At 45.3% G+C, this 21,612-nt stretch overlaps 1 protein-coding gene across 1 annotated transcript in view; it reads right to left on the bottom strand.

Annotated features, from left to right (window-relative positions):
* TTC24 (tetratricopeptide repeat domain 24) overlaps positions 1-21,612 on the bottom strand; it is a 221,743-nt gene that overhangs the window by 71,811 nt on the left and 128,320 nt on the right. Inside the window, exons 5-7 of the mRNA XM_086947643.1 lie at positions 7,234-7,449; positions 3,535-3,663; positions 3,170-3,291 (exon numbers count right to left, since the gene is read on the bottom strand). Of these exons, the coding sequence (XP_086803769.1) occupies positions 3,170-3,291; positions 3,535-3,663; positions 7,234-7,449 (467 nt within the window). The remainder of the gene's footprint in view (positions 1-3,169; positions 3,292-3,534; positions 3,664-7,233; positions 7,450-21,612) is intronic.

The raw sequence follows: 21,612 nt of genomic DNA, 5'->3' as shown, positions 1-21,612 counted from the left end.
GATGTATATTAGAGTATAATCGGAATACATGGAGACCATGTCTTCCTGTGCCTACTCTAATGCTCCAGTCCCTAAGGGACTGCCTAAATCCTATTGCCAAACGTTTTATTGCTAAGATGAGTGGGCATCCCTGTCTTGTGGCCTCACCTATCTACCATGCCTTGCATACAGTTCTTCATGACTTAACCACGGCTGTCAGGTATGTTCGATTCCCGCCTCGGCGGATCTTGGGCTCAATTTCCTCGGACCTGATAATTCTCACTTCGGTGCCTATTCCGATCATGGAGTCCAACTCTGCAACTCTGGGCAAGAGCTTGCTTAATCTCCACAATGGCCCCAACAGCGCTGGGATGCTTGGCTTCACCTTGGGGGTGCCCAGGAGTGGACATTTCACAGGGAAAAACCAGGAAGGGTTCCACAGAGGTATGCGTTACAGCGCCAGGACACCCCAGTTGGGGTATTAGTGCACTTTACAAGTACAAATTACATTACAAATACCCATGCCCTCAAGCTTGTTCCATATCCAGCAAAACCAAGATGATGTATTTCCAACCCAGAGAGTCAAACGCCCACTCTAGATCAAGTGCAATAAGCTCACATTCTTCCTCAATCTGGCCAATAGCCTGCAATATATGATTGAGCCTGAACAGACTAAAAAGTGTTCTATTCCGTGGCATAAAGCCACACTGATCTTCGTGAACGAGAGTGGTAACTACCTCACTAAGCCTAGTTGCCATCACGCTAAGTATTTTAATATCAGTATTAAACATTGATAATAGATGGTAAGTGGTCAGTTTGAGAGGATTTCAGCCTCATTTAAGCATCATTATTAATATGGCTTCTCTCATTGTGTCTGGTAGTCTACCCTGTGTCTTGGCCTCATCGTAGACTTCCTTGAGTTTTCCCACTATCTGCCCCTTACACGTTTGATAAAACTCTGCTGGAAGCCCATCACTACCCGGTGTTTTTCCACCTGGATATTTCTCAGATCACTTCCTCTATTCCCTCGGCTCTCAGCTTGATCAGATGTCAATCTGGGCAATGTTAGACCATTCAGATAGGTCCTAACCCCATCCAACACAGCCCTCCCAGAGCCTTTATACAAATGAGCGGGGTGGTCATGTAGCATCTCATTAATGCTGGTTTGGGTTAGTGCCACCATAACATCTGGCTTTTTCAGCCACATTATAGTTGTGCTAGTTCTAACCTCTCCCATTTCAATACCAAGGTAATAACTTCCCAGCAGTATCTCCTTCCCTATGTAGTTTCTGCCTGTCATCCCTACGAGTAAACTTATCCTTGCCCCATGTTCTCTCTATCTCACTTTGCACTTCTAGTATTTCTTGTTTGTTTTACTCATACACTTGTGTCTTCGTGCTACCTTTATGTCCTCCCATTCCGTGGCCCTGTTGTCAGTCGATTCATTAAGTAGGCGTTGATGACTGCATGAATTTCACTTCAGACACCTTAGTCCACCACCATCGGTGGTCTCAATCCTCCCATTATTTACCTTACTGTGCAACCCTACCTTCTTCCATTTCCTGGTTCTCTTTAGGTCTCCCTCCTTCTCTTCAGTACCATTTTCTCTAGCACTCTAACCGCTCTTTGTTGCCTGTATTTTTCCATTCCCCTTGCTTTCTTTCTCTTTTGTTCTGTTCCCCTTTCCTTTTTCTCTCCTCTGCCAAAATTCTACACTGCCTCCCACCTCTCCATTCCTGTATTTCATTCCCTTTCATTCTCCCGTGTTCCCGTTGCCTCTAGCTTCCATTCTATCTTACACTGGGTATCGCCTCCTCTTCGTCTACTTACTACCTGTTTCTTTGGTAGATACTGACTGCATTCACTTGACCCACAGAGTGACTACAAAGATTACACAACACATTGACTTTCGAGAACCCATAGGTCACGTCTTCATGTATACCATGTCTTCATGTATACCACAAGCATATAAAAGGTGTTTAATTCTATACAAGAGACCTGTGCAGTCTCAAAATCTGATCAAGCATATTTTTACTTACTGTATAGGATGAAAAATTATAATATTTGGAATTTCTTCTTGCACCTTCTACTCTCTCATTGCTCCTGCACCCTGATCACCCACGCGCGCACTATGATTCAACCACCTCTCACACCAACTCCCCAACCTCCTTCGTGTCTTTGCAATCTGGAACTCTTAGTCCAGAATTTATATGTGAAAAATAAGACTAAAAGTCTGTTAATGTAAATGAAAAAATCAGAACTGGATAGGCTTGAAGGGAGAGAGGGAGGTGGTCGAGAAGTGGTAATGACAATTGTTGTTAGAGCCCCTTTCCTGATTCGGTGTACACAGGTGTGTGCTGACCTCTTTGATAGGAAATTCATGAGGTGAAAACACTCCATCCCCCACACGTTGAGGAGTCCCCCTCGCAGGCTTGGTCATGGCTGATAGAAGTGCTTAATTTGAGCCTGTGTTTTCTGTGCTCAGCCCTGGCACTTAATCATCAACACCGAGCCTTAAGCACCAGTTAAGGACACATTCAATTTTGGTAGGGACAGGGAGATTAAGTGATCCGTACAGAATCACAGGATGTTGAGGCGATACCGAGACTCAAACCTGGTTCCCCAGCTCCGTAGGCGGCAGCTCTGGTCATTACGCCACATCTTCTCCCCTCTTTTAGAAGTTCATGGTTAGCAGTTGGTTCTGATTTAGGTGGCGCTAAAAGGAGAAATTGGCTGGTGGAAGCTGCCTCCTGACGATAGCCCGGCACTTATTTTTTTTTTACAAATTAACCACTGGCCAAAAGGCTCCTGATTCTTCACTCCTTCATACTTGTCCTGCTGTGTGAATAAAACAAGGAAGCACAGCACTGTGGAATTAGAGTGTGCGTTGAATTTGGCACTAGGGTAATCTCAATATCTAGGGTTGTCATAGAACATTGACAGTAGCATATCAGAAAACATGTGACTCATACAGCTTTAGAGGTGTACAACTGCCAATGTTTGTTAACAGAAAACTCATAAACCAGCACCTGCTCATAAGAGTACTTCTAATGGTACCTTTTCGCAATTTTTGTGGCTCATACCTAGAGTTCTGAGGGTGGGCATCTGTTCGGTCTGATCACTTGCCTGTGTGGCTCAACAGCAGGGTCCATCACCTATTCCATTTGATATGACAGAGTGTGTAACATACCTGGGCTTTGGAGAGACAAGACAGTGCCTGCTTGTAGTAAACCACAGCCTTCTCAGGGTCCCCCACACGGAATCTGGCAGCTCCAAGCCCTTCGCAGGCCTGCCATTGCCCCTGGATGTCACCTGCAAAAGTGCATGAGGAGACAGGTTGAAGAACTGGTCACACACATGTTCGATAGCGCATAGTAAAGGAAATGCTCAGTGGACTGTGCTTTTTATTTGTTTGACAGTACAGAGTATGATACTTGGTGGGGATATGGTGGAAGACGAAAAGAAGGGTTGTGAGCATATGGATGACTTCACACAAAGAATGTGGAACCTCTCAGTGGGGCTTGGAAGTGGCATGCTACCAAGTGAGTTCCTTACCCGAGTCCCTAAAAGCTTGAAGTGAGTGCAGGTAATTGTCAGATGCTGCCTCATTGTCTCCGAGCTGGCTGAAGGCATAAGCCAGGTTTCCAAAGCACTGGCCCTGAGCCCTCCGATTACCCAGAATACCTGAAATAAGCAGAAACATCATTGTGAAACCTTCCTTCAGATTGTTCCACTTTTCATATAAAGGAATTCTTACATTGCATTGACTATTCTAAGAACTCTGACATTCAGCAACTAAGCCACAAAGGTGGACAGATCTACAGAAGGATTGGAAGATTTCTCAATAGGCTTTGGGCTTTCAAAGGCTGTGAGGGCTCCAGGAGGGATAGCAGGCCCTAACAACCTCTTTGAGGTTCCATAGCCTGTTGTGGAAATCTAACGATTCCTCTGTAGGTCTGCCCACGTTTGTCTTTAACAGGCCTTTCTGGCTTGCTAACAACAAAGATGGGTGGAGCACTTTAAAGAACTCCTGAACCAGGCCGAGCTGCAGACTCCACCATACATACAGCCAGCTGGCAAAGACTTGCCAATCAACTGCAGCTGACTAACCAAAGAAGAAATACGAAAAGTCATCATACATCTGAGCAATGGGAAGACAGCGAGGCCTGTCAGCATTACTGCAGAGGCACTGAATGGAGATTCTGAAACATCAGTAGACATGCTCTACCCCATGTTTGGAAGGACCTGGGAAAAGTAAACGTTGCCATCAGACTGGAAAGAGGGATATCTCATCAAGATCCCCAAGAAAGGTGACCTGAGTAACTGCATAAGCTACAGAGGGAGAACACTTCTATCAACCCCAGACAATGTGTTCAATCGAGTCATCCTGAACACAATGAAAGAACAAGTCGACGCTCAGTTCCAAGACCAGCATTCTTGCTCCCTCAAAGATATATCCTGCACAGAACAGATTGCAACACTGTGCATCATCATTGAGCAGTTGATGGAATGAACTCCCCCCTCTATGTCAACTTCATCAACAATGAGAAGGCATTAGACAGCGTGAACTGAGGGACTGTTTGAAAACTCTTCCTCCACTACGGTATGCCAGATAAACTCATAAGAAACTTCAGGCACTTTTACGAGGGAATGACTTGCAAGATGCCCATGGAGGACAACACACAGAAACCTTCCAAGTGAGGACTGGAGTTCACCAGGGTTGTTTGCCTTCACCTTTTCTCTTCCCTGCTGGTCAGAGACTGGATCATGAAGACATCTACAGCAACAACAAAAAAATGGACACACTGGACGCAGCTCAACGACCTGGAGTTTGCAGAAGACCTGGCCCTACTCTCCCATATCCATCTTCAGATACAAGAGAAGACCAACAATGTGGCAGCCACATCAGCACAACTTGGGCTCAACATCCACAGCGGGAAAAGCAGGATCCTGAAGGCTAATAAGGCCAGCACAACTGTAGTCACTCTTTCAAGGGATGCACTGGAAGAGGTTGAGGCCTTCACCTGTCCATGCAGCATCATAGACAAGCAGGTCAGCACAGACGCCAACGTCAAGGAAGGACTGGCAAAGCAAGGGATCCCTTCTTTTACCGAAAGAAGATCTGAAGCTCCAAGGACATAACGGTGAAAACCAAGATCAGGCTTTTTAACACCAATATATAAACGGTCCTTATGTATGAAGCAGAAAGTTGGAGGACAACAGTGACCACCACCAACTAAGTCCAGACCTTCATCAACACCTGCTGAGGAAATCCTCGAAATCCGAGGGTCATACACCACCAGCAACAATGACCTATTGCAGCAGCAGAATTTCCAACTCCCTCCTCATGAAGAAATAATGAAAAGAGGCTGGGCTGTATTGGTCAGACCCTCTGCAGCCTGTATCAGACACCCCCAGGCAAGCCCTGACCTGGAACCCTCAAGGGAGAAAATAGGAAGGCCAAGAAACACCTGGTGCTGAGGCTTTGAGGTTGACTGTAAAGAGATGGGTTAGGCCTGGAGTCAGATTGAAGGAACAGGACAGAGATGGCTGGAGAGTCCTGGTTGATGACCTATACCCCAGGAGGGGTAGACGGTATAAGTAAGAGTCTGCCCTAGTTTTCTAAGCAAACTAAAGTAATAGTGATTTCAGTAGAATATGTGTGCACCTTAATTAAACTATAACATGGCAGCCATTTTCATTAATTTCACTTCTCTCAGCAATGCCTTGTTTTGTTATCCACTAATCATGAAATATGTTTTGAAACTATTGGTGTGATCACATAACTGTTTTTGCAAATGCTATCTATGGGCTTCAGGGCCTAGGGGAAATGCGGCCATTCTTGTCTAGCCTACCTGCAGGCACACACAATAGAAACTAAAATAGAGGCAATATGGTTTGCCTGAATGCACCACACGGGAAACATCCTTTACAACGCAACTTTTACCACGCAGTGCCTTTACAACGCAACTTTTACAACGCAAACCATTACAACGCATTGCGCTGGGGGGGGTGCTCTAGGATAGGGAATAGATTTAATTTACTATCCAACACCTTCCCTACTATCCACGGGGACTGGAGTTGGAATAGTAAATTAAACTATTCACTATCCAGCACCCCTCAACACTATGCGTTGTAACAGCATGCGTTGTAAAACCTGCGATGTAAAAGCATGCGTGGTAAAAGCATGCGTTGTAATGTCATACATCCCACCACACAGCCCTTTTTACACATTTATTTAAAATAGTTCAGCATCCTTGTGCATCTAAAAGGCACTGCTCTCTTGATTGACATAGAGAATGTTCCCTCCTTATACATGACATTTGTACCATGCAAAAAGCAAAGCAACTAGAATGCAAATGTTAAAATTATTTGATGGAGCAGCTATACACAGGTTTATCCAAATGTGTCAGTCAATCTTTATTTCTACTTCTCTGTTCCTCTGGCCCGAAATGTGTAGTTTTTATATTCTCTGTTGCTTTGCCAATTTGCAAGCATTCTCAGTTTAGGTAACTACCTGGGGTGCCCTGGAGGAAACAATGGGATTACTTTTAGAAACAGAAATTAAAATGACCTAGTTCCACAATCTTTTACGGACATCTGCGTTTATAACAATCTGAATGTCTACGAATTTTGTTTTATACTTTTGTATTCATATATGTCAGTTCGATTTGAAGCCAAGTCAACTTTGCTGGGGTTCACCATTAAATAAATATTTAACAACAGCTACAGTAAGATACTTAGTAGAGAGCTGAAAGTGGCCAATCTTTCAAAGTCACACTAAAAACAGTGGATCTTTATTTTTTTGGGGTGGGTTGTGAGCGTTTCAGGGGTACGGAAAAAATTGAGTATTTAATAGGGAAATAGCTACTAACCATCTCACTCCTACAAGTGTGGCAATTCAGGCACCCAAAGCGATGAGAATGGCTTGGGCAGAAGGTATTAGTCATTTTGAATGTTTATTTAAGTAATAAACAACTGTTGTGCACATCTTTAATTTAGACAAACAGTGCCACCTTGTGGCAGACTGTCATAAGTACCAGTGTTGGCAATTAAGTGCTGGTGCCGAGCATCTGAAACCATCGGCTCAAATTAAGCACTGTATTCAGCAACGAAGGCATTCGGCAGCGGTAGGCACCTAAGAACATTTTAGGTCCCTGAACATATTTTTATTTTTTTTACTTTCACAAAACAAGCAATGTTGCCATATGTTTCCACCTTCCGGAGTATCTGTGTTCTGCTCCGGCAACTTACTGTGAAGGTAAGCTGCTTTCCTGTGGAACTCCACCGCCATCTCAAACTGCTCCAGGGTATTGTAAGCTGCGCCCAAGTTCTGCAAGATCACAGCTTCTTTCCGCCCATCCGTTCCTTCAGTTTGGCAGAAAGGAAGGGCTTTCTCAAAACTTTCCGCAGCCAGAGCAAAGATTTTAAGTTGGGAATAACTGAGGCCAATATCATTGTACAGCTTACCTGTGAAGAAAAAGGGAACATTCGTTGTACACAGCCAGTATTTGTATGCCCTTGTAGTAAGCTGGGACTTAATAAAAATACTGTAATAGGAAAGACACAAATAAGTGTTACAAATACAGTAATAGGAAAAACCACAAATAAGGGGGCCATTACGATTGCAGTGAATCTGCCACCGGCAGCCTGCCGGTGGCGGATTCACCGCAATCGTGCGGCCAAATCCTGCCCGCCAGATTTCGATGGCGAATGGTGTGAGTGGCGGACGGAAAGTCCGTCTGCGATGGGTCCGACAGCAGCAATTGTAACGATTGCCTGTTGGACTGCATCGCATCAGTAGAATAGTGGTGGTGCCTGGCAAGCACCGTCCACCATATAACAATGCTGCCTCCCTGCCAGCATTTCCATGGCGGTGAAACCCCTATGTAAACGCTGGCTGGGATATACTTTGGGTGTCCTTGTTCTTGCGGGCCCCCCTTGTGCTGGTGGAGTTTTGTCTAGCACTGTCGGGCCACCTATGGTATCCTTGTGCATCTAAAAGGCACTGCTCTCTTGATTGACATAGAGAATGTTCCCTCCTTATACATGACATTTGTACCATGCAAAAAGCAAAGCAACTAGAATGCAAATGTTAAAATTATTTGATGGAGCAGCTATACACAGGTTTATCCAAATGTGTCAGTCAATCTTTATTTCTACTTCTCTGTTCGTCTGGCCCGAAATTTGTAGTTTTTATATTCTCTGTTGCTTTGCCAATTTGCAAGCATTCTCAGTTTAGGTAACTAAACAGGGAAACCTGCACCAGGTAGCAGGCACCACCACATGGTGCCTGCCAGGTAGAGCAGGGAAATGCAAACAGTGCATTTATGACATTGCTAACAGGAACGGCAGCAAGGACCTCGGCTAAGCCGGCCCTTAGAAATTTGCACTGGCTGCCAGTCAAAGAACGGGTCAACTTCAAGACCTTGTGCATGGCACATAAAATACTGCACAACGAAGGCCCCCCTATTCTTAGACCTCTTGTGTCCTTTCAACAATCAATTAGACAACTCAGATCGAACTCCCTTTCCCTTGCAAAAGTCCCCAGAATTAGAAAGGCCAGAACAGGTGGTCGCTTGTTCTCGTACAATGCTCCAAGACTGTGGAATGCCCTCCCACTCTCCCTGAGGCAAGAACAAAACCACCTTAGATTTAGGAAAAAACTGAAGACCCTCCTCTTCCCCTGAGCACTACCCCCCTTGATCGCACACTCTCCAGGATGATAGTTACCAGCGCCGGGATGCCCTAGGGTAGCTGAGCGCTCTATAAAACCCACAATCAAATCAAATCATCAAATCAAATCATTGCGGCGGGTGATGCAGCCAGCAGCACCTGCAGCAATGTTAGAGATACACGATGCGACCGCCACTGTGGTGGTCGCATTGTAATCTCATGTGCGGGGCCGCTGCCTTATGGTCGGCCAGTCCCAATCCCCGCAACGATGGCGGACGGACATCATAATCAACCCCTAAGTGTTACCCTTACTGTAAGCAAAAAATATACAAGTACACATATCCGAAACTATGTTCATTTAACAAAACAACATTGATAAATGTAAGGATAATTAATTAAATGATGGCTATTTCGAAAGTCTGTTACCAAGAAAAATAAAATGCTGGGTGTTTAGATAATTTAATGAGACGGAAGCAACACTCTGAAATTGCTGACCAAGTTATAAACGGACAGATGGTATTTCCATCCACCCATGCAGCAATTTTTCAAAATGTATGTTTTGTTTTTTCTTTTAAACCCTCTAGTCCCATATTACCATCCTACGTAGTTCCTACGCAGTTGAGTTGGTGGCCTGGTACTGATGGTCAGTAACCATAGTTACGGCTAGGTCATACTTACTGCCCACTTCAGCTCAGGCAATAAAGTCGCAGGCAGCCAATGAATGTGTGCGGTGTGATCTGTACTATAAACTGACATTACCTCCTGAAAGATAGAACTTATAGGCCCACCTCCTGGGCTGGAAATGCTATATAATAAGGGCTACTGTTTGGGCTCCCTGTAGACCTGTTCACCTTGATTGATTCTTTTCAGTTTTTAACATCCTTCAATGCTGTTTTATCTACATTTAACTTTAATCTCAGCTTCCAGCCTATAGTACCCAATGATGTGCAGCTAAGTAAAAAGCAGCACTTTGGTTATCCACGACTGTCACTAGTTAAAACAAGCATTTGCAATGCAATAGGTCTTGCATTATGAAAGTTTAGCTATTGGTCTTGTAAATGACAGTTTTTTAATTTATGTGTTGGTTTTGAAAATAGCTAAATTAATAGCTTTGTCATTTACAGTGCCAATAGTTATAACTTTCGCAAATGTGACACCTATAGCATTTGTAATGCAACATGTTTTTTATTTACGTGACTTAGATGTATTGATATTACAAATAACAATGGCTTTTAATTTTTTTAAATAATGAATACTTAAATAAAAGTGATTCTAATTTATAATGGCAACAGCTTAAACTTTTGTAAATAACTTTTGTGAAGATTATGTTCAGTGTATTTTATTGTGATGAAAATCCAAGAACAGAAGTGAAATATTAACATCTTTTTGTGACATTTGTAATAAAGCTTGAAACATTGAGAGAACATGTTTGAACCAGTTGTTGTTGAATGGTTGCAGAGATTGATGCTGTGATGGCGTGGAGTGATGCTGGGGTTGCGCTGAGTGATGCTGGGGTTGCGCTGAGTGATGCAAGGGTTGCGCTGAGCGATGCTGGGGTTGCGCTGAGTGATGCTGGGGTTGCGCTGAGTGATGCAAGGGTTGCGCTGAGCGATGCTGGGGTTGCGCTGAGTGATGCAAGGGTTGTGCTGAGTGATGCTGGGGTTGCGCTGAGTGATGCTGGGGTTACGCTGAGTGATGCTGGGGTTGCGCTGAGTGATGCTGGGGTTGCGCTGAGTGATGCTGGGGTTGCGCTGAGTGATGCTGGGGTTGCGCTGAGTGATGCAGGGGTTGCGCTGAGTGATGCAGGGGTTGCGCTGAGTGATGCAGGGGTTGCGCTGAGTGATGCAGGGGTTGCGCTGAGTGATGCAGGGGTTGCGCTGAGTGATGCAGGGGTTGCGCTGAGTGATGCAGGGCTTGCGCTGAGTGATGCAGGGCTTGCGCTGAGTGATGCAGGGCTTGCGCTGAGTGATGCTGGGGTTGCGCTGTGTGATGCTGGGGTGCGCTGAGTGATGCAGGGGTTGCGCTGAGTGATGCAGGGGTTGCGCTGAGTGATGCAGGGGTTGCGCTGAGTGATGCAGGGTTTGCGCTGAGTGATGCAGGGTTTGCGCTGAGTGATGCAGGGGTTGCGCTGAGTGATGCAGAGGTTGCGCTGAGTGATGCAGGGGTTGCTCTGAGTGATGCTGGGGTTGCGCTGAGTGATGCTGGGGTTGCGCTGAGTGATGCTGGGGTTGCAAGGGGGAAAAAACGAGTCTAACAGAGGGCAGAAGGGCACAAAAAGCGAGTCTAGCAGAGGGCAGAAGGGCAGAAAAAGAAGGGAAAAACGAGTCTAAGAGAGGGCAGAAGGGCACAAAAAACGAGTATAACAAAGGGCAGAAGGGCCCAAAAAACGAGTCTAACAAAGGGCAGAAGGGCAGAAAAACAAGGGAAAAACGAGTCTAACAGAGGGCAGAAGGGCACAAAAAACGAGTCTAACGGGCAGAAGGGCACAAAAAAACGAGTCTAATAGGGGCAGAAGGGCAGAAAAACAAGGGGAAAAACAAGTCTAATAGGGGCAGAAGGGCAGAAAAACAAGGGAAACGAGCTCGCTTTCGGCGAGATGTTCGCATGAAGGCAGAAGGATCACCTGAACTATTGCTGCCAGTCCGTCATGTCTGGAGGCAACACAACAGCGCCAATGAGGTTACGTAGGGAAAGTGGCGGAAATGTTAGAGGCCGCAGAGCTGCTGACAATAGGCTCTCACTTGTTAAAGTGAGAGCACAGTATTTTGCCGCTGTTGAACAAAACAAAATGGATTTTTAAAAGTTGATTTTCGGCGAGCCTGTTATAAATCTTTAGTGTGGTATGGAGCATAAAAAAAAATGTGCATGCACGGCCTCACGGCCGTGAAGTGAAGCAGGGGGCGGGGGAGCGGATCCCTTTGAAGTAGCTCACGGCCTCGCGGCGCCGGGCAGTGACAGGACTCACACCGCCCGAGTGGGCCGAAAAAGAGGGAAACTGCCCCGGCTACCCTGGTACTTAGACCTGGTTCTACTGAGTTTTAGTTTAGTAGCATTTATATGACACTGAGTTGGATATGCATCGGAATAAACCGAAGAAGGGTGGCTTTGAAGCCTGGGCTTCGGTCTGAGTGCCTCGGCCAAAGCGGTAGTCAGGTTTAGAGCCAAGGCCTTTTGCGCTTATGATAGAACCTTGGCGATAGTTCCTAATTGTCCAATTTAATACAATTTAAAGAAGGAAAAAAAGGTGCTAATGGTGACTTTATTCGCTCAAAAGTGTGTGGTGCAAGCTAGCTTTCGGCGAGATGTTCGCATGAAGGCAGAAGGATCACCTGAACTATTGTTGCCAGTCCGTCATGTCTGGAGGCAACACAACAGCGCCAATGAGGTTACGTAGGGAAAGTGGCGGAAATGTTAGAGGCCGCAGAACTGCTGACAATAGGCTCTTACTTGTTAAAGTGAGAGCACAGTATTTTGCCGCTGTTGAACAAAACAAAATGGATTTTTAAAAGTTGATTTTCGGCGAACCTGTGATAAATCTTTAGTGTGGTGTGGAGCATTAAAAAAAACAAGCGCTGCTCGCTTGTCCAGTGTCTATCACAATACAAACTGCTAAACTCTCGGAGCAACTGTGGAACTGGTGGAAATACGAGGCACAGAAAAATGTACATGCCGGAGTAACGTGTACAATACAGAGTTGTAACATGGATTGAAGAGGTACTCACGGGCGCTGACAATGAAGTGAAAAAAACACAGTGGTTACACTAAATATGTTACTACAGTAGTCACAGCATCTGGGGAACTCCCTCTAGACTCTAGTACATGGAAATTGTAAAGTGAGGAACAGATCTGTTTAGATCTCCCGAGGTAGTGGCGGCAGTTGCTGGAAAAAGCTTTGGTATAGCTAGGAGGCGGCGTTGTAACAAGAGAGGAAGGGACGGGACGGAAGATGCAGTAAAATACGGGCAGGAAAGAAATGGAGAATTCCGTGCGTTGTTTAAAAAAATAGAAAATGGGGTGGCACACAAACAACAGTTTAGTGCCTGGTCAACGAAAAAAGATGGTGACAAACGGGCAGCTGTTTCAAAACTGCCGAACTTTCAGAGCGAAAGAAACAAGTCTTCGCGGCTCGATGCTGTTTGGGAGGTGGGAGGGGAAGTAGGAGAGGGGGGAGTGATAGGGATGAAAGCGCTAGCGGCCGCATGTCTGCAGAGAGCGTGAATGAGAAGAGCGGCCGTGGGAGGTGGGAGGGGAAGTACGATGCGGGGGCGGGGAGCGGCAGCCTTTGAAGTGTGATGACAGACATATGGTGGTTTGTGACGTAGCTGGTTTGTGCACGCGCATCGACACATGAACTGTGGCAAATCTGCCGTTGGTTTCAGAGCGTATTTGGCCCTCAATACTCTTGTCTATTTATCACTTACGTGATAAAATAGTCGAGACCTAAAAAACGAGTGGATCACGTCCCTTATTAAGACCACCCGGAAATCTGAGTTAGTAGGTACGCTACATGCAGTACTCGGGTGTTCTCAGTATTCTGCACAGGCTTTGTTTTTTTTATATCAGGCTTGGATCAAATCAGTCGATTTGCAAAAATGGCAGGGGAAGCGGAAGTGACATCAACACCCTTTGATCCCTATTACATCACAGGGTTGCCCCCCTGTCTCAATATTAGCCCCTCAACAGTCTCCTATTTCCATTGGAGGGGTTAGGGGTGAGATGTGGAAACTACAAAAAGTAAGCAGGGCTCTTCTTACTGCTTGTTGACTTCCTGTTCCTCCTGCTGCTTTCAGAATTCATGAGACCAGTGCAAGGACAACACCAGAACTCCCAACAAGGGTGGCAGTTTCTACCTAGGCCATCATAGATCTATGATATAGGCTTGATTTAGCATTTGGCGGATTGGTTCCTCATTTAGAGTTGATCGCACTGTCCGCACCCTATGTGTGGGGTTCATGCTTTCTTGTCCTTCAATAAAAAAAAATCCTGCTTTGGGGGTTTACTTTTGAAAAACAAAAAACTTTTGAAAATTTGGCATCCACCCATCATGGTTGACGGTACCGTGCGTCAAACATCTCCTACTTAGACAGAACCACCATGACGGAGTTTCTGTCAATAGAGAGAGGTTCTCAGGACGTCTTCCCAATCTGGAAGTTATCAGAATTGAATTAATTTCCTCATATACTCAGGAACCACCCGTAAAAACCTCACCCAAGTTAAAGAACCTTCTAGTCTAAAGAAATTTCCTCCCATTGCCAGAGCACTAGTATTATCAATGATGGAAAGTTAATATTAGTGTTGATGTTAATGAAAAGTTATAAAGCGCGATCTGTCTCACCCATAAGGGTATCCAGGCGTGCAGGGGTAGACGCAAGGACAAACCAATAGCAACAAGGAAGCAGCTAACTAATTAACCAAGATGAAAGAGTACGAAGGATCCAGATTTCGAAAGCTCCATGAAATTTAAGATGATGTACCTTCTGCCACTATGTGACATCTGTACCCCAAGACTTATTTTCTCATTGTACTAAACTAGGGCAAGAAGATGACTTCAGTCCCTAAAAGCAAACTAAGAACATAACAGGATGTCCCCAAGTATAAGCAAAATTAGGGCAATAGCACCAAAGATAATTAGAAATCACCCACAGATCAGTTCAAATACCATTTATTTATTTGTCATTATTTGTTTTCTTTAAAATAAGCATCTAAGCTGAGCAGATCCAGTGTATCCTCTAGAAGAGGTACTTCAATGAAATACATTCTGAGAGGTGACTGAAGATCCTAAAAAGTAATGAATTTTTAAAATTGGAAGTTGCATCAAATCACAATGCCATATACTAATCAAATGAGACAATATTAAAAATGTCAATACTTGAATAAAAAAATATTACACAATCCAATACTTTTGATGCAGTCCTATGCCAAGACCAAATACTTGAAGAGGAGATATTATGAACGTGAACCCCTTGTCTCATTCAACTACCTGGAGAAGCTCTTACTCTGATGATGTTTTAGAGCACCTTTGCTTCACAGGAACAAAATGTAATCTCTTCCTTTAGGTACAAATATAACTTATTTTAAGTAGTCGAGCATGACAACAAATACTGATTATGACGAGAGTCAGTCAGAAACTGCGGAGTATCTGTGATGTCCTGGCAGAAAGTTGTGGCTGGGTCTGACTGACCAAATGCTGTCTTTGAGGCAGTGGAATTTTGCCTAAATCTGACACCGAGCAGCGGTACTCTCTCCCGGGCACCTGAGAAGCCTTCATGGAGGTGATCCAAGGGAAGACTTTTCGTAACAAATCTACAGCAGATCCCTCTCGTACTACATTATAAGAGGGGATCACAGCTACCTGAATTTCTATCAAAATTCAGCAGAACCAACCCATAAATTATTGTAGCACTGTTGAGGTGAGCGGTGGAGCTTGTAATGAATAAGATGACTGGTGAAACACCAAAATCCCACTGTTCAGGAACATTAATGTAAGGTCTATCCCCAGGGACCCTGAATAAAGAGCCAGGAGCAGGACTGAAAGAGTGGCGGTGAATTTGTGCAGCCACGCGGTTACCCAAGATACTCAGTTTATTTAACTACCAGGGATTTGTGACCCGGTGATGGCAGTTTTTGCGCTGGTGCCCCAGTTTTTGTCCTGGTATTTATAGGCACCTTTCCCAAGCTACTGATACTGGGATTTAGAAAATCTTGGTGACTTGCCATACTGAATGATTAAGAGGTGTAACCTGTGGGCACCCTCAGAAATGAGAAATTACTGGCGGAAAGGGTAATTCCTCATTTGCCCCCACTTTTTCATCACAGGGCAACTCACCATGTGAAACCCTCCTAAGCTGGCAAGTTAATGCAATTCAGATGATGCTGGTGACTCATGTGAACACAAGGGCACCTGTAAAAGATGCTAAATGGATCTTCAGAAACTTCACAAATAGAGTTCATGATGAGGTTAAGGTAGCCTTTCTAAGTGTTTCCATCAACAACCTTTTATGCAGAGAATGTCGTGTCAACTTCAAATTGCCAATTACATCATTCAGCTTGGAAATTAATACAGTGTTGTTGCTCCAAAAACAAACATGTATTGGACATCAGTTTTTTCTAACCGATTGTGAGATTAGGAAGCACCACACTAGCTTGGATAATCTTGTACAGACAGCGATAAAGCGCTCAGTTAAGGGACAAAGGGCCAGATGTATCAAAGGGTTTGACCCATTCTGTGTCTATGGGAAAATGTGTTCATACATATGGCTCATAGTCTTTCACTTAAAGTTAAAAACAGCATCAACTAACGTATAATGAACAATACAGCTTACGAAGAAGGAGGATGTATCCACGGAGGGCTTCACAGGCAAACCCTAAATTTCACATCATCGTGCAAAGGATTCAGGTCAACTTATCTTTAGAAGACAGAGAAAGTGACTGTCGTGAATGTATTTCAGCGCTATGTTTTAAATGAGCATCAAAGGGGAAGATGGTAAAGACTGATGCGAGGGGTCACTATAGCACCTCAAAAGTAAAAGTTCTCTTAGGTTACTGGTTTATTGATAACTCTCGCTCGCTTAGAGGAGTTTGTTTGCCATAACCCTGCTCGTGCTACTGGAGTAGCTGTTACCTGTTCCACTCTTGTGATTCCTGCCGGTGAAAGGAGTTTCCAGCGCGAGGCCGCAGAGGAGGCGAGAGGCGCGGCCCCGGGACTGCGAGGACCAGCCTCCAACAGCCTCAGCTGTGTCCTCTTCCCGGGTGAGCCGCGCCCCCTCCCAGTGCCCGCCCCCACCGAAGTGCTCTTTACTCCTCGCGGCCCCCGCTTCGCGGGCGCCGCTCGCTTAGAGGAGTTTGTTTGCCATAACCCTGCTCGTGCTACTGGAGTAGCTGTTACCTGTTCCACTCTTGTGATTCCTGCCGGTGAAAGGAGTTTCCAGCGCGAGGCCGCAGAGGAGGCGAGAGGCGCGGCCCCGGGACTGCGAGGACCAGCCTCCAACATCCTCAGCTGCATCCTCTTCCCGGGTGAGCCGCGCCCCCTCCCAGTGCCACGCCCCCTCTCTACCCGGGAGTACTTTAGAAAGATCAGTGACGCGCAATGCGGGACGCGCGCGGGGCCAAGCACGGAGCTAAGCCCGGGCCAAGGGCGGGCCCGTTGCTGCCCGTTAGTGCCCGGCAGTGACCGGACCGGGCCACCTCTCTTGGCTCTTCACACCGTCCCAATATTCAACTTGCAAGCTTCCACACATGTCCGTCATGCCCGGTAGAACAAGAAGTAAAACTAAAACAGCGATGGCCATAGCCCAAATAACTGGGCCTATAGACCAATTTATATCCCGGGTTAATGAGACAATCGATCACAGTATCTCTTTACTGGAACGAAGAGTATCCTTGGACCTTATGAACGCTAAACGCTCGTCTTTGGGCCCATTATCAACTGTAAGCTCACCTCCCCAGCAAACTGTATCTAATCGTTCCCTTCCATTGCCTCAACCTATTGTTGGTCCACTTACAGTTCCAAACTTAGTTGACTTATCAGTCTCTCAACTAGAGTCTGATTCATCATTTGTTGACCTAGAGGCCACTCCAGACCTTGAAGCTTGCCAATCAATTGAAAGGCCAGAGCCCATCAAAGACAAATGCCCTCAAGCATCAGGGAAAGGAGACATTCCTGTATCGTCTGGTCCAAGGAATATACCTAAGACCAAGAAAAAACCTAAAACCAACACCAGGAACCATAATCTTGTGTCACCAGCTCCAACTTCAATTTCAGGTATTTCTTGTTGGGTCGAAAATATGGTAGCAGACTTAAAATCAGATCTTGAAGCTACTATATCGGCTCAAATTAAGCCCTTAATGTCAAAAATTGATAGACTAACATCCCTAATCAACACTAAATGGACTAACAAGTCAAGTGGAAATGTGACCACTCAGCTACAAGGGAAAACCAAAGAAGTCTCCTTGGTGAATAACATCGATACTAACCAATCTAAAGTCCCTACTGCAAAAACCAAAGTTATATCTGAAAAACCAGGAGCAGCACCGCTCCATCAGGCTCAAAGGGGGGAAAAAGTTCCTGTGCCTTTACCAACTCCTAGTGGTATAGACCCTATTATAAAGCCTCAAACACCACACAGCTCCAAAAAAGTATCTAACCAATCTGTTAAGGGTCCCAAGAGCTCAGCCACCACTTCGACAGCAACTACCTCCCTTAACAAGCCCTATGATTCCAAAACAAGGCCGGCTCGCTTTAAGTCAATCAACTTGCCGCCGGAAGTCTCACCCTTTGTGGTTGTACTGACGGGGGTGCCACCACTGAAGGAGGGTAGTAGAGAAACCCTTGTGGAATTAAAGAATAAATGTGCCCAGTGGCTCCACCCTCACAAACCACTGCCCAATAACATGTGTGGCGAAATACACGCTGTTAGAAGAGGGGATTGGGTGGGTAGAAACACCAAGACCATAGCAGGTGATGTTATAACTATCAACTTTAGGGACGTAGGGGTAGTGAATTATATTTGCAATTCACCTATTAGTGGGCCGGCTACTCAAATTTACCCACTCCCCTTGTCTTACTTTCTACCCATGCCCCCCAGACAATATCACCCCCAATTCAGCTTTCCAACAAATAGAGGGTATATGCATGCTCCACAACATACTATCCATCAGTGGCAGCAACCATGGCTAGATCCACCTCCTCCTTTTGACCCCTTTGTATCCCAGTTTGCCCACTGGAATAGATTCAGCACGCTAGAAGAGGTGGATTGACTTAATTATGTTGAAGCTCTCCCCATGCAGTTTGACATCAATAGGGGTGCGGGGAAGGGTTCACCAGTCATGTTTTACCCATTATGTTCTAACTCTCCAACTGAGTCAGCCATTAGCTTGACCAAGCCACCATCCCCTGCCTTAGAGAGGGAATGTGTAGAATCCCCTAGTTTTAGAGACATCATTGGTACTAGAGGGAAAACCACCAAGGACAAAATAAAAATTCTTAGTTGGAACCTTGCGGGCATTCATAGGAAACTGGATCTGCCTGAGTGGAGTGATCTGGTAGAAGCACATAAGATCTGTATGTTTCAAGAGACTTGGAGCACAGAACCACTCCACCGGGTTGGGTTTGTCACCTTTTTCATCCCAGCAGTGAAACCAATGAATGGAAAGGGGCGCCCCTCGGGGGTCTCATTACTTGGGTAAGCATCTCCCTGAACTGTAGAATAATATCCAAGCAGATAAATAATCCAGACATTTTAGGCATCCTATTAGGTATTCCATGTAGTGGTCTGACCCTAGCTCAGAGGTCTTCAAACTTTTTTAGGTTGAGCCCCCCCATCTGAATTTATTTAGATGTCGGGCCCCCCCACCACTTGACAAAAAATTCTGGAAACTGGTATTCTACATAATCGACGGTCATCCGCATTTCCCAGTCCATATCTGGCTAATAATGTTAAACACAGTAAGAGTGTTTAGAAAACTGCAGGTTTGAGAGTTGGTGTGGTGAAATGACAGAGGCTTACTACACAGTCCAAAACTACATTTTTCAAGATAAAATGTGTGCAAATTGTTACGGGTTCTCCACTTAATTCTTGCAAAGCCTCCTCAAAGAAACTTCTGTGGTCAATAACATGAGTACCATTCAAAGACTATGCTCTCCACTGAGAAGCACTGTCCAATGGCATTAAACAAAAACAATTTCAACTCTGGCCGTCCTAAGCAGCACTGCCCCATTCTCACCTCCCAGAAAAAACTCCCCATTCCTGCACTGCCCATCCTATCACAGCTTCTCTTTCCATGAAAAAAAGTGGCTGACACCCTCTGCCAGGCATTGAGGTAAGAAGTTTATTTGATACACAGGTTGTAGCACGTGTCTTCCCTGGCAGAGACGTTTTAAGACAGGCATCGTGGGCTCTGGCCCAGGGCCCCAGCCTTTAAGGGGGACCCCTGATAGAGCCAGCTCTGTTCTGGAGAGAGTCTTAGCCTGACTATCTTGAATCATTCTTAAACAGATTGTTTTAAATAACATTTTCCTTTAATTTGTTTTTACTGTGGTGATGTGTGAGAGTCTACTAAAGACATTTTGCAGACAAATGTGTTTAAGTTTCATGCAACACACATGAAAAAAAGTTTATTTTAGAACAAAACCGCACTGCACACACAAGAAATGGGAGGGTGTCACAGAGATTTGCAGTAATATTAGTGAGCTGCCGCTGTGCTACAATATTGAATACACATGTCACTATCCCTGAATATGAAATGTCAACACATTTAGAATTTGGACCAGTGTGCCAGTGCACGGTCAGTGACCAGACCGAAGAGGGCATGAAACTGGAACTGGATCATAAATTCAAAGCTGTTCTGAATATGGCCCCCCCCCCCAAAACCCTTAAGATATCCCTGTTCCCTGGACCTGGTCTTCTTTGGGGCAATAGTAGTGGTCAGGATTTCTGGGATCAGGTGAACGAAATAACCTGCAGAAAATCCTGGCACATTTTAAAAGCCCTTCTGGAAGGAGAATGACATTTATATTCACAAAAGATTCTTATTTCAACTTTTTCTCAACCCATCTGCACAAAAGTGCAAATAAGCATATGCTGGGGAAAATGGGTTTCTAATACTTATGCTTTTTCTACCTAAGCGAGCTATGGTGAGCCCAGGCGGTCCATATATTACTGTAAGTGACAAAAAGACCACTGTTAAACACTTTGCAAAACAATAAATACATAAATAACATACTCACGTTCTTGTTTTCACTTATTCTCATTCAATTGCACTCTTTTCCTCTTTCTCTCTCCCTCACCCACACTCTCATCTTCTCTCATTCCCTTTCCCTCCATTTTGTTGCCCAATTTTACGCTTCTTCTTTCCCATTTCGCTTTCTATCTCTTCCTTTCTCTTTTCACTCCCTTCTATTCCACACTCAATTCCTATCCCCCTCTTCCTCCTACTTCCACCTCCTAACCTCTCTCTTCCTCTGCGCGCCTTCTTTTTCTCACCTTTTTTCTATATACCTCTCCTCACTTCTAAGGCCTCGTTCATCCCCTTCCCCTCCCATGTTTTCTCGTCCTCCATTCTGCTTCTCCCTCTTCCACTCTCCTTCCTCCTCTGCTTCTCCCTCTTCCTCTCATTCTCCTTCCTACACTTTCTTTCACTCTATGCCCCGTTCTAATCCCAGATCCTTTTATGTGTTTCATCTCCTGCCTCCTCCGGCTTGCCTTTAGCTGTCCCAGTTCCCTCTGGATGTCAGCAAAGCCTGGGTGTAAATGCCAGGCCGGGTATGATGCCCCTGCCCTCCCGTTCTCCGGACAGATCTGGATCCTTAATTGTACCCTTATTAATTTCTACCAGAAAGGGCGCGGTTTCTACAAGGAGCCCGAAAATCTCTAAATGTTTTCATTTTACTGGTTACGCTGTTAGACAAGTATAGCAAGGACTCTGGAGAAGGGGACGCTTCTTCCGTGGTGCCTTCACTGCGTCTTCATTATTTTTTATGCTGCCAGCAGCCTGTAAATAATTTCGCTGATATTTACAATACGTGCAATCAGCAAAACTGGTGTATTTAAAAATTATTAACTCTAGGGCTGCTCGTCGATTGTGTCTGGAAGTGAAACACGTAGGATTTATCCTGCTATTTCTGGCAGAGGCGGGAGAGAACACGAGCCAAGAACAGGCCATTGGACTTGAAGGGCTTCTCTCCCCCCCACCCCCCTCCTGCGTCTCTGGGTGACAGCCAGGGATGAAACAGCTTCAGCTTCGCAGACACACAGCCGCACCTCTTCACAGGTCTTTTAAAGACCGTTTACATGTTAATCAGGCGTTGATGGTCTTCACCCCTTCTTAGGGCCCCTGCAGCTCCACTATGCCTCTCACCGTGGGAAACAATGAAAAGTGAAATACATTTTCTGGTGGAGAGCGTGCCCCCCCTGAGATGGCGTCGCGCCCCACCAGGGGGGCGCGCCCCACAGTTTGAAT

The sequence above is a fragment of the Lissotriton vulgaris genome, chromosome 12, assembly GCF_964263255.1.
Source record: "Lissotriton vulgaris chromosome 12, aLisVul1.2, whole genome shotgun sequence".
Classification (NCBI taxonomy): Eukaryota; Metazoa; Chordata; class Amphibia; order Caudata; family Salamandridae; genus Lissotriton; species Lissotriton vulgaris.
The sequence above is the reverse complement of the archived record's forward strand: the minus strand, read 5'-3'. Positions and strand labels throughout refer to the sequence as shown.